Source organism: Gopherus evgoodei, chromosome 1 (genome assembly GCF_007399415.2).
Source record: "Gopherus evgoodei ecotype Sinaloan lineage chromosome 1, rGopEvg1_v1.p, whole genome shotgun sequence".
In the NCBI taxonomy this organism is placed as follows: Eukaryota; Metazoa; Chordata; order Testudines; family Testudinidae; genus Gopherus; species Gopherus evgoodei.
This window is the reverse complement of record NC_044322.1, coordinates 260,764,950-260,778,582: the sequence shown is the minus strand read 5'-3', so window position 1 is coordinate 260,778,582 and position 13,633 is coordinate 260,764,950. Positions and strand designations below refer to the sequence as shown.

The 13,633-nt window shown below is 39.9% G+C and overlaps 1 protein-coding gene across 3 annotated transcripts in view; it reads left to right on the top strand.

Annotated features, from left to right (window-relative positions):
• The window catches only part of KIAA1549 (KIAA1549 ortholog), a 233,722-nt gene that overhangs the window by 144,004 nt on the left and 76,085 nt on the right, over positions 1-13,633 (top strand). For all 3 annotated transcript variants that reach the window (XM_030544259.1, XM_030544254.1, XM_030544249.1), the window contains exons 7-8: positions 9,029-9,088; positions 11,751-11,896. In XM_030544259.1, the coding sequence (XP_030400119.1) occupies positions 9,029-9,088; positions 11,751-11,896 (206 nt within the window). The remainder of the gene's footprint in view (positions 1-9,028; positions 9,089-11,750; positions 11,897-13,633) is intronic.

The following is a 13,633-nucleotide window of genomic DNA, read 5'->3' as shown; positions in this document are numbered from 1 at the left end:
TTGTCAGCTCTGTGGGGCAGGGTCTGCCTGATCGGGTACATCTACCCAGGAAACATACCCTGCAACAGAGAGTTTCAGAACCCAAGTCAGTTGCCCTGGGTTCTGAGACTCTCTGCTGGGAGTCGTTTTTGCTGTATAGATGTTCCCTTTGTGCATGCGTTCATGTGTGTATGTACAATGCCTAGCACAATGAGACTGCTTCCTGATTGGGGCCGCTAGGTACTACTGTAATTCAAATAAAAAATAATAATGTGAATGTAGCAGGGCAGTGGTTCTTGACCTGAGGTTTGTGGAAGGATTTTAGGGTGAGTCTCAAGCAGGGCCAACATTGGGGGGTAGGAAGCAGGGCAGTTGCCTGGGGCCCCACGAAGCTAATTTACATGTTTCAGCCCCACATTGGATGAAGCCCCGAACCTCAGGCAGGGCTGCTGAAGCTTTGAGCCCCGTGCTTAAGGTTGGGGAGAGACCAAAGCAAAAAGGTTGAGAAACCCTGATTTAGGGCATTCTCCATTTCCTCCTCACTGAGTACCTGTGGAAAGTGGTCCAGTAGATTGTTCTGGTTTTTTCACCAGGTCACTGTGTAGAGTCAGAACAACAAAACCATCTGCATGATCATTGCTTTAGCCTGTTGAATCCGTTATCCCTACATACAATGGCAGATTCAAGCCTACAGATCAGATTTTTCTGCAGCTTTGTCTCAGATCCAGAAGAATTTACCCCTGCTCATTTGCCATCCCTAAGGATTTGAAACCCAAGGGCCAACATACCTTCCATTGCTGTGAATTCCAGCATTGAATTCTGTAGCCTGTGCAAAGGCTCAGACACCAAGAGATTTTTTTCCCGTCTTGCACAGGAAGAGAGACTTAGTCACGGTGCTAAGTAAATCATAAAATTCAGCGTGATCACAAATTTGCCTGTCTTGAGCTCTTTAAGAGTGGCGCTAACTTGAGCTGCATCAGCCCTTGACTCCATTTGTGAAGTGTGTTCCAAGCGTGGGACAGCCAATTGATATTTTTATATCACTGCCTTCAGTGTTCTGGCCTAACTAGCAATTCACTGTGTTTGATGTCTACTGCTAAATATCACATTTGCCTCAAAGGCCTCAGTACGGGGTTGGATTTACCAGTGTCTTTGGGGGACTGGAGTAGTCAAATTTGAAGATGTCTTCAAAAATAAATTCAGACTTTTAAAAATAGACATAATCAGCGTTGAGTCCAGAATATAACAGGATCAAGGATGTGGGTGATGCTGTGCACAGCAACATGAGGAAGATCTTGTCTAAACTTGGCTAGTCCAGGATTTGAACAGCTCATATTCACCACAGTTCTGTCCAAACAGCAACCAGTTTTGATTTGAACTTTTCAGCTTTGATCCCCATGGCTCCTGAAGCTGTTGTTGTTCTTTGTGTGATATCATTAACTATCCCATGTTCCAAGTCTGCTGTGTCAGCAAAGAGACTGCACACATCTGATGCCCTCTGATTCTTTCTCAGCTATGGGTCTGGCAGTGGATCCCTCAGCAAGCACAATAATAAACCTAGCTTGTGTGCATTTCTGAGCAATCTCCCTCAGCGTATGTCTACACTGCAATTAAAAATCTGTTTGACTGGGTACGTGTCACCTCAGGACGGGATGCAGAGAGAGTTTCCTGACACCTTAAATGACTTGGAGCAACTAGTCCTGGAACCCACAAGAGGAGAAGCAATTCTAGATTTAGTCCTGAGTGGAGCACAGGATCTGATCCAAGAGGTGACTATAGCTGGACCGCTTGGTAATAGTGACCATAGCACAATAAAATTTAACATCCCTGTCGGGGGGCGGGGGGGGGGGAAGAGACCAAAGCAGCCCGCCACAGTAACATTTAATTTCAGAAAAGGAGACTGCACTAAAATGAGGAAGTTAGTTAAACAGAAATTAAAAGTGAAATTCCTGCAAGCTGCATGGGAACTTTTTAATGACACCATAATAGAGGCTCAATTTAAATATATACCCTGAATTAAAAAAACAGTAAGAGGATCAAAGAAGTGCCAATGTGGCTAAACAACAAAGTAAAAGAAGCAGTTAGAGGCAAAAAGGCATCGTTTAAAAAGTGGAAGTTAATTCCTAGTGAGGAAAATAGAAAGGAGTAGAAACTCTAGCAAGTGAAATGTAAAAATATAATTTGGAAGGCCAAAAAATAATTTAAAGAATAGCTAGCCAAAGGCTCAAAAAGTAACAGCAAAAAGTGTTTAAGTATTTCAGAATCAGGAAGTCTGCTAAACAACCAATGGGGCCACTAGATAATCGAGATGCTAAAGGAGCACTCAAGGATGATAAGGCCATTGCAGAGAAACTGAGTTAATTCTTTGCATTGGTCTTCATGGCTGAGGATGTGAGGGAGCTTCCCAAATCTGAGGAATTGTCCCAGATTGAAGTGTCATTAGAGGAGGCTTTGAAACAAACTGATAGGTTAAACAGTAGTAAATCACCTGGACCAGATAGTATTCACCCAAGAGTTCTGAAGGAACTCAAATATGAAATTGCAGAATTGCTAACTGTGTTGTGTAAAGTGTTACTTAAATTTTGCCTTGGTATCAGATGACTGGTGGATAGCTAATCATAGAATATCAGGATTGGAAGGGACCTCAGGAGGTCATCTAGTCCAACCCTCTGCTCAAAACAGGACTGATCCCCAGACAGATTTTTACCCCAGTTCCCTAAATGCCCCCCCCCCTCAACGATTGAGCTCACAACCCTGGGTTTAAGCAGGCCAGTACCCATACCACTGAGCTATCCCTCCCCCCCAATGTAACACCAATTTTTTTTAAAAGTCTCTAGTCAATCTTGGCAATTTCAGGCCAGTAAGTCTAACTCCAATACCAGGCAAATTGGTTAAAATTATAGCAAAGAACAGAATTATCAGACACATAGATGAACATGGTATATCGGGGAAGAGTCAACATGGTTTTTGTAAAGGGAAATTGTGCCTCATCAATCTACTAGAATTCTTAGAGGGCGTCAACAGGCATGTGGACAAGGGGGATCCAGTGCATATAGTGTACTTTGACTTTCAGAAAGCCTTTGACAAGGTCCCTCACCAGAGGCTCTTAAGCAAAGTAAGCTGTCATGGGATAAGAGGGAAGGTCCTCTCATGGATCAGCTGTTGGTTGAAAGACAGGAAACAAAGGGTAGAAATCAATGGTCCATTTTCAGAATGGAGAGAGATAAATAGTGCTGTCCCCCAGGGGTCTGTACTGGGCCCAGTATTGTTCAACATATTCATAAATGATTTGGAAAAATGGGAAATAATGAGGTGGCAAAATTTGCAGATGGTACAAAACTATTCAAGATAGGTAAGTCCAAAGCAGACTCTGAAGAGTTACAAAGGGATCGTACAAAACTGGATAATTAGGCAAGAAAATGGCAGATGAAAACAGTGTTGATAAATGCAAAGTAATGCACATTGGAAAACATAATCCCAACTATAGTTACAAAATGATGGGGTCTAAATTAGCTGTTACCACTCAAGAAAGAGATCTTGAAGTCATTGTGGCTAGTTCTCTGAAAACATGCACTCAATGTGCCACGGCAGTCAAAAAAGTTAACAGAATGTTGGGAATAACTAAGAAAGGGATAGATACTATGATATATAGAGTCAATATGATATTTTCTGAATCCCTGGTATGTCCACATGTTGCATACTACATGCAGATGTGGTCACCCCATCTTAAAAAAAAAGATATATTGGAATTGGAAAAGGTACAGAAAAGGGCAACAAAAATTATTACGGTATGGAACAGCGTCCGTATGAGAAGAAATTAATAAGACTGGGACTTTTCTGCTTGGAAAAGAGATGGTAAGGGGGGATATGATAGAGATCTATAAAATCATAACTGATGGGGGAAAGTAAATAAGGAAGTGTTATTTACTCCTTCTCATGACACAAGAACTAGGGGTCACCAAATGAAATGAATAGGCAGTAGGTTAAAAAGAAACAAAAGAAAGTATTTCTTCACACTGGAACTCTTTGCCAGAGGATGATGTGAAGGCCACGATTGTAACAGGGTTAAAAAAAGAACTAGATAAATTCATGGAGGATAGGTCCATCAATGGCTATTAACCAGGATGGGAAGGGAAACAAAACCCTGCTTTGAAGTGTCCCTAGCCTCTGTTTGCCAGAAGATGTTGGAAATGGGCAACAGAGGATGGATCACTTGATGATTACCTGTTCTGTTCATTCCCTCTGAAACACCTAGTAATGGCCCCTGTCAGAAGACACGATACTGGGCTAGATGGGCTATTGGTCTGACCCAAGATAGCCGTTCTTATTAGAGGCCCACCCTTGTCAGAAATCCACTTATGCGTTCAGCAAATTATACGGAATCCTTCATCTTTGATGCAAAATCCATGAATATTTAGCTTTTCATTAATTCTGGAAAGTGCATTTACATCTCAGTTTCTCATATTGCCCAGCATACTTTTCTGTGCCATTTGCTTCTTAGTTACTTGGCCCACCACTTTCAGTATTACATTATGAAGGGTTGTTTGATGCAGTCCAAAGATTTTTTCCTGCTGTTTTTTTTCCCCAGTGAGTCTTGTCTGTGTATATGTTTTTTAATATGTAAATGTGTTTGAAATAGTGTGCAAGTAAAGTATTGATTTGCAAATTCCAGGTGAGTTTAGTTGCAAGCAAGTTGACATTGATTTAAACTAAGGAATATCTATTATAACTTAAACTGTTGGGCGTGATTAAATTAAACTTTTGACAGCCTGAATATGAGTGTGTATGTCTGGAAAAAGAAATTTATGTCCAGTCTTTGTCTATTTTAGATCATCTTCTGTATAAAAACTTTTTATTGGAGACAGTTCATAAAGCTTAAACAGAATGCAAATGCTTGCGGGGTAGTCCTAATGCAGTACATGGTTAGGTTATAAGGTGCCTTTAGGGATGTTTTGCCAATCTTAACTTTCTTATTTTTAATAAAGGTACTGTATGCACAGTGGAGGAAGGACTCTGTGCAAGAATAATGGCAGTGGGAATGGCTAAGGGTGGGAGATGCCAGCTTTTTTCTTTTTTTTTTCTTTCAAGGTACTAAAGAGTGCTAGGCAATTTTAACGTCTTAGCTCTATTAAAATATCCTGTCATTTCATCTTCCCTCCTTTCTGTCCATTTGTTTTTCCTTGCCCATGTGTTTACATTTAGTTTTTCAGATTAGAATCTGATTTGGGCAGAGATTTTACTACATGTTTGCACAGTGTCTCGCATAAAGAGAACCCAACTTAATCAAGGCTTCTAGGGTACTACTGAAATACAAATAACAAGAAAGTATGTTTTATAATCTGGACTGACAAGGATCTTGTGCATGGTGAACTGCAATGAAGACAATTATATTGTTACCATAGTGTGCTCTTGCTGGTCCCAGGCATCCCAAAATCATGAATCAAGCCGCCCCCCCCCCCAAATCATGAGTTTCTTTTTAAAATAATAAACTCTGGGCTCTTTTTCTTTGTTCTGTGGCTTCTGAACCTTTAGGGATCACTCTCTCCAATTTTCAGGCTTTATTCTGCAGGAATGTACTTCTTGTTTTGAATGCAAGCGCTGAGATTCTCATGCATTCACATGATTCCAGCAGCTGGGACTCTGAACAACAAATATCACGAGACTTACTATAAAATCATGAAAGTGGGCAACACTGATAGTGCTGTATGTTCCATAAAAGGTACACTGTGTCAAATGAAAGGCTCTGTGTTCCAAAGAGTGCAGTCTTAAAGGCAGGAAAGGATACAGGACAATATGATACAATACAGTACGAGATCAAACGACATGGCTGGTAGGTTTCAGTGAACAGGTTGGCTTTTGAATTTAAGTGAGTCGATTATTCCAACCCCTCCTCTCCAGTACAGAAAAGTTCAAGAAAAGCCTGTTTTGATTAAAGAATTGTTTCTAATTTCCCCTTTCCAGTTCAGTTCTGGTTTGTAAACTTACTGGACTACTGATAAATAGCCCAGTGGTGCACTATATGGATCTATGAGATGTCAGGTCACTTCTTTGAATTCTCCACATTTTGTCCATTTTTGATTATTTAATCCTCCACATTTCTGCAGAACAGTGGACGTTTTAGTAAGACTATTGGTTTCTCTGCCTAACTATTTTCATAAAGAGCACAGCTGATAACTTCCAGAACTTCGTATATTGAGCGATTTATTTTGTTTGGAGACAGATCACTCTACTGGATGGCTTAAGGGAGAAGTTAAAGAGTGAAGAATCGTTTTAGGAATAGTTTGAAAATGGTCTACATAACGTATAGTTTGACTTCAGTTCTTTCTATGTAAATGTTCCCCAAATCGTGGTACCTAACCTGAGAAATTTCTTGCTCAGTAACATGTTGCTAATCAATACGAAGTATCATTAAAAACTGAAGGAAAGTGAAAAGGCAATGGAGCAAAGTTTTTCAGGGGCTCTTTAACAAATCTCTCATGGGAAACTATTAAAATCACAATGGTTATTGGATCGTAAAGGAAATACAATTTTTAATTAGAATAGTAGAACCCAGTGCTGACTAGAGAGGGGAAAGAGTGGATGGAGGTGCACTTCTCCCACTGTACCATCAAGATCAACTGCTTAGGGATTTTTTTTTTAAAGTTTCTAGTTCATGAAGTTTCTTAGGCATACAGGAATTTGCATACATTAAATAATTTTCAAACACTAAATAGAAAGAACGGGTATATCATATTGAGTGTCAAAGCACAACTGTTAACTTGTTTAAAAAAAGAAAGTAATTAAACACTCTAACAGTTCAAAATTTTATTGCCATTGGCGGATGGTTAATTATCTTGTGATCTTGCTTTTCCTGGGCTTTGGAAAACACCAGTGCAGCGGCAGTTTACACATTTTTTTGCAGGATGATATTTTTAGATTGAGATAAGAGTGGTTTACTATGGTAATGCAATCTCCAACCTTCTACCTATACTGAGCCATGTCCACTCATCCTTTGGTTTAGAAGAACCCTGCAGCAATATATATTTTTATATAATATATAAATGTAAAAAGTGGGGCGCTTCCTGTTTGTATATTGCAAGTGGAATTTTTAGAAATTTGTTATGTAATATCTCATTCAAATACATAAATGGCCATATTCTGATACCCTTACGCACATTGACCACTACTGTACTTCACAGTATTGGCCCTATTGAAGTCTCAATAGCACTGTTTGTGACGCAAGATACTCTTATTCCAGTTTAGTAGCATCAGAAAATATTGAATTTTAAGTCAGTTTTTGGGCATAGTGCCATTTAATTTAAACAAGAAGAGAATAAAGAATAAATTATTTCAGTCTAGAGAATGAAAGTGCAGTGTCAAAAAGCGAGGTTTAAAAAAAAGGTGCTATATCTAGAGGCTCTTCTGCTTTTGCGTTAGGGGAGAAAAGAGTGATCAGGTTTTTAATAGTAAAAATCACCAGATTCTGGAAGGTAACATATTTATGGAAACAACCTTAGTACACCTAGAAAGAGATCTTAGCTAGCTAGTCTGCAAATAAGACACACTAAATTTTAGAAAATTAATAATTTTTTTTGTTTCTTTGACTGCCTACAATAGCAGGAGTTGAACTAATTATAGTATAGTGGTTAAAACACAGAACTGGAAGTCAGGATATCTTGATTTTTGGTTTTGACTCACCTTGTGACCTTAGGCCAAATCTGTTTAATTTTGTGTGTCTCACTCTCCCCAACCTTAAAATGGGTTTTAAAAAATTTATCTTTGTTAAGCGCTTTAAGAACTTCAGATGATTCAGGGAAAACTTTGATGAAACTGCCTTCTTTCCTCCCTCTCCCCCTTTACTTTCATGAAGTTTCAATCTCTTTTCAGGAAAACTAGTCCCAGCCACTGTCTTTATCTATTCACCAGTGCCTCTTTACTTTACTTCAGTGGTAATCTGGGGTGAAATCCTGGCCCCACTGACTTTAATGGGAGTTTTTTTCGTTAACCTCAATGAGGCCAGGTTTTCACTCCTGAAGCTTCGTGTTTCCAGGAGACTAGTCATTTTGACAACTTGGGCTATTGAACAAAATAGAACCAAAATGCCACGGGATTTTTCATGGAATTCATTTATGATTTTCGTAAATCCAATTTGATCTTCACAATATTTAATGTATATTTTATTTTATTATGGCTTGGAATACAAAATAGGTACATTCAATTTCTCCTTTATACTTAAGTCTTAACTTTTCTACTTGGTTACAGTCACAAAGAATTAGATGCTTTCTTCCTCCAAAAAGCCATGAGTGACTCACCCAGAGCAGCGGTTCTCAAACTGTGAGTCGGGACCCCTAAGTGGGTCACGACCCCATTTTAATGGGGTTGCTAGGGCTGGCTTTGGACTTGTTGGGTCCAGGGCTGAAGCCAAAGTCTGAGCCCCACCACCCAGGGCTGAAGCTGAAGCCCAAGGGCTTCATCCTTGGGTGGCAGGGGTCAGGCTTCAGCTTCAGCCCCAGGTGGCAGGGCTCAGGTTACCAACTCCTCAGCCCAGGGCAAAGCCCTCAAGCCCTCAGAGTGGCGGGGATTGAGCTTTGACCCCATCATTCGGGGCGGAGGGGCTCAGGCTTTGGTCCTCCTTCCCGGGGTCATTTAGTGGTTTTTGTTGTCAGAAGGGGGGGTCACAGTGCAATGAAGTTTGAGAAACCATGAGTCATCCAGTGCACAACCTGATCTTAGCATGCAAAAATCTTATTTTACATTAAAGACAAATTAGCCAAACAGACTTTGCTTACTATTTCTAGAAGCAAAGCTGTCAGGGTGGTATGTTAAATATTTCAGGTAATTAATCTGATCACTTTAGTCAGCTGTTTTTCATTCAGACATATGAACCAGAAAATAGGTATCGAGCAATGTCTTTCTGTCTCTTATATATAACACTAAGAGTTATATCAGCAAATAGGATGTTCACTGAGTTAATGTGAATTATGAAATAGCCTCTTTTCTTGTTTCTGTGCTATTAAGTATACAGTTCTTACAGATGTTTTTTCCCTCAACCTATTTTTTTCTCCCCCAGCCTTTCATTACCCTCAACTCAATGTGTCTCAATTGATGAAATCTTCCTGGGTGAGAACAGGTATGTAGACTATATAAGGATAGATAACCATGAGACCATTTTTTTTCAGCCAGGACCTATATAACACATTAATAAATTTTTGAGATTGCTTACCATTTGAGGTAATAACTATATCCAGACCTGAATAAGCTCCAAAGCAAAAGAATGAATAACCTGGAACTGCTGGTAAAGGCACTTGTGTAGAATGAACTATTGTAATTCCTTGTTTTATTGACTCAAAAATTGTTTTATGTTTAGAATGCAGGTTATTCAAAGTGTAGGAACACAGCTCCGGTATACAGAGGGTGCTGTATACACTAACTGCCATTTAAATTGGACATTGCTTTTTTTTAATATATATATTTTTTAAGTTTTTAATATTTGATTTATTCATGGCACCTTACACCAAAGCACACAAGGCTACAAGTAGATGCCAAACAATTTTAGGGACCGTAATGATGCAGCTCCATCCCATTTCTTTTTTTTCCTCAATTAGTTTCCAGAAAATTTCTCTAGTCCAAGTCATCTGATCTAATTTGCTCTGAATATAATCCTAAAACAGTAAGAGTTAGTGCTTTCTGTAACTCTGCCCTTCTGGTATGGCATACACTTCCTGCTATTATTTGTAATTCTCAATCTATATGAATTTAAAAGAAGGTGAAAAAATTCTCTTGTCAAGTTTCCTGCATTTAATTGTTCTTGATCACTGATAGTTTATTTTGCTATTTAATTCTGAGATACTTCATTTGTGACTAGAGCCAGTAGAAAGATACCTCTTATTTTTTGTGGGAAATTTCTTTGGGGGAAGGAGGGAATCTAAAATTTCCTGTGATTTTTTTTGTTTGTTTTTTCAATTGAAAAACTAAAACAAAAAGCTAAAAATATTTGAGTATTTGAAAATTGCTTTGGCTTAAAAATAATTCAGAACTGAAACACGAGCATTTGTGATGAAAACCAAATGAAAAAATGAAAATTTTAGCCAAAAATACAAAATCTTTTCTGAAAACTGATTTTTTTGTCAAACTCTTCTGAGCTTTTGATCTGTGTTTTCAATCAAAAAAAGAAGAAAAATTGGACCAAAATGAAAATTTTCTATATTTTCATCAAAAAAAAGTTTCAACCAGCTCTGTTTGTGAGGGATATTTTTGATATATTAATTTCTGTTGCTGAGAGTGTCCGTCTAGCATCCTTCTTCACTAGAAATTTCATAAGCAGGTAAATCCTTTTTCATGCATCTGTGATTGAGAAGTACAGTAGGCTAGTGCTAGTCACAGAGTCAGTTGCTTTTCCATACATTAATGGACCCCTAAAGGGTCAGGCTGCTATTGTCTCACCCGCCAGGGGAAGAACTTCTCCAGCTTTGGAACGGATCAAAAACTAACACTCTTTAATGTGGCTGAGTCAGTTTCTATTAGTTGGTCAAATCATGGGGGTGGAACAAGTGATGGGAGCCATCTTAGAAAGCGGGAGAGTGAAGCAATGGTCCCTCTGGCCCTGAAGGGAGCAAGAGATGTTCCTGTAATCTGACCCACATCAAGAAAGGAGCTTTTCTGTAGAGAGGCAGAAACAGAGGTGATAGATGAGAGAAGAAGGGGCGAAGGGGAGGCTGAGTTAAGGAACCTCTCATCTTTGTGTGTGAGAGATCAGGGGGTGGCGGTATTCAGTAAGAAAAGGTCAAGGAAAAGCAGCCTGAAATGGTAATGCTGTGAGGAAGTCTCTGGGGAACACAGTTGTGGCTAGATGCTGCCACAGAGATGGCTCAGGGCCTGGGGAAGGAGGCCTTAGCTGAAGGACTGTAGCAGGTGCAGGCTTGGAATTCAAAAGGGCGAGGTCCAAAGTAGAAAGGCAGCAGCCCAGCGTGGACCAGCCCTAAAAACTTTAGAACCTGTGGGTTCCTTCCAGGGGAGTGCGTGGGCCCATGGAGGTTGGGTGCTGTTGAACCAAAAAGGGCTGCTGTGCCCAGTAATTACTGCATGTGGTATGCCTTAATGATGATGTTTAGTGTAACCTCTTTAACTGAACTGCTGTGGTGGCTCTAATAGTTAGAGTGCCTATGGCACTTGCCTCCTGGGTTTTTCAAGCCACTCATGCTGATCAGTTTCTGTGCACTACTGCTCTCATAGGCTTAGACTCAGGGCTGTCTGAAACAGGTGACAATATACTTTTCTACTTTCTGTTTCCTACCTATTCTGCTATTTCTGTCCTATTTTTATATTCTCTACCCCTGACTCTGTGATTGGTGAACTCAAAGTATGGTTAACATTGAAAGCAGGTAAATTGGAATTGGTTATACTTGGAATTCTTTACTCTCTGCTGCTTGTGTTTTGATATATATAATATTTTCATATATTTAGCTTTTTTGGAGGCAGGGCTGCCCCATGACTGCATTTGTTCTGGACCAGGCTAGCCCCCATGATGTTCCAGGAATCACCTCAGCAGTTTTTTCTTTTAATTCCCCTTCTTCCAAAGTCTTGCATTGCAGCTTGCAATCTCCAGCTGAGCTGGGAGGGTTTCCTGTGTGAATATTTCAATGCTATGCTTAAATAGTCCAGCAGAGGGCTTTAAAGAATGATTCAAGGCCTGCAATTGAAGTTGCATAAAAGACACTGAATACTAGTGCTTCTTACTAATTTGTTTGTTCTTGGGTTGGTTTTTTGTTTTTTGTTTTTCTTTTTAAATGTAGTTCTCTTGGGTGTTGTCGACCAGCGAATTCACGAAGAAGTATTTCAGGCTGAGATGGAGCGGAAACTGGCTCAGCTGTTAAATGAGGCTTTGACTGGAGGGCGAATATGGAAACGAGCCACATTTGCAGGCAACAACGTTGTGCAGGTACTAATAGATCAGAGGCTCGACGTGTGCTTGTGTGAACTCACGTGTGTGTGTAAAGGGGAATAAACTATTCAAACAATAAATAATACCTAGCACTTGAAGGAAGGAGAGATGAAATGAAAGCCTCTAGTCCAGCTGCTCTGTGTGACTGATACATAAATCATGTTGTGCAACTAACATTCTTTTCGCTGCCCTGCTGCCTTTTGAACTGATGACTGTGATAACAGTGAAAACAACAGGAGTGTTAAATGTTTGTAAAGTAAGTATTGTGATTTTAAAAACAATCCTCAGAAACAGCTCTTAAAAGCAACCTATTTTAAGAACTGAGTTCTTGATTTAGTTGAGGTGTCTTGCAAAGAGGGACAACGCTCTTATGGATCAAAGTCTGCCTCCCCCCCTTTTTTGCAGGGGCCACACAGCTCTTAAAACACTTCTAGGTACTCTGTCGTATTTTGTAACAGTATATAAATATGAAATAGGATAATGCGCCTGAGTGCTGGCTGGCACTTATGCTATGCAGCTAAGGGATCTTGTCAAATAAAATAACATACTACACTTTTTAACTGCCTGTTTGGTATGATATTCTCGGTCATAGAAGTTGCAGTGAAAGAAGAATTAACTGCACCAGCACCACATTTGGCATCCATGATAGCATGGGAGGGGCTATGATATATGGGTGTTGGTGGTTCTCAATCTGTACCTTCATTGTGGCTGGTGGTGTTCACTTAGGCGAAAGCCACCTTCTGTATGCAAAGATTTGAAAACTTAACCTTTTCCTTAGATTTCTGGCTGTCGCAGATGGTCCTTTATCAGCCAGATCAACAAACTGAAACCCAGTCTACCTTTTTAATGGGAAAGTTGTTTAAAAATAACTTTGCCAGCTAATCCATCAACAGTTGACCTCAGAATTGCCATACAGGCAGTTCAGACCTATCATCTTCCTTCAGTATAACCCTGCAGTTTCCCCTCCTGTTTTAATTTCCAGATGTTTGAAGGGCTGGGGCTCAAAGAAGCATCTGTTCTAGGAGTAGTTTATATTTTATTTCTTTTGCACTGCTGTGATTCACTGTGAATAAGGTGCCCTGTTTCAGATTTTTCATTCTCCCCATTGCACATGTTTATCCCTCTGTCTCTTGATATAAAATAAACCTCATGTCTTACCCGCAAAGATGAGATCATATTGAAAATACATACAGCTAGGCTGCATGTAAAATGTAACTCTTTTATCTTTTACTGTGATTAACTGCCAGTTCTGTGTTGTTTACATGCACAGGTTTCAAGAGAGGTTTCTTTCTAGCTATAGCATTGTATTTCACTGGGAGAGAACACAGAGTTTTACTCACGGAGGTGGATGTATTTCTGCTATATTCTGTGTGCCGGGTCTTAGGCCTGATCTACACTTAAAAATTAGATCAGCCTAACTACCTTGCTTAGGGCCAGCGGCTCTGAAATAATTGTATATTGGGGATGCTGAGAACCACTGAATCAAGCTGTAAACCCTCTATATGAAGGAAACCACTTCAAGCCACGGGATGCAACTGCAGTGCCCATAGGTCCAGCACCTGTGCTTAGGGCTGTGGAAAATGTTGTGCCCTGAGCGCTGTAAGTTAGGTTGACCTAATCCTGGTGTAGGTGTAGCTAGGTCAATGAAAGAATTCCTGCGTTGACCTAGCTACCACCTCTTGGAGAGGTGGATTATCTACACTGATGGAAAAACTCCTCCACTGATGTAGAAAG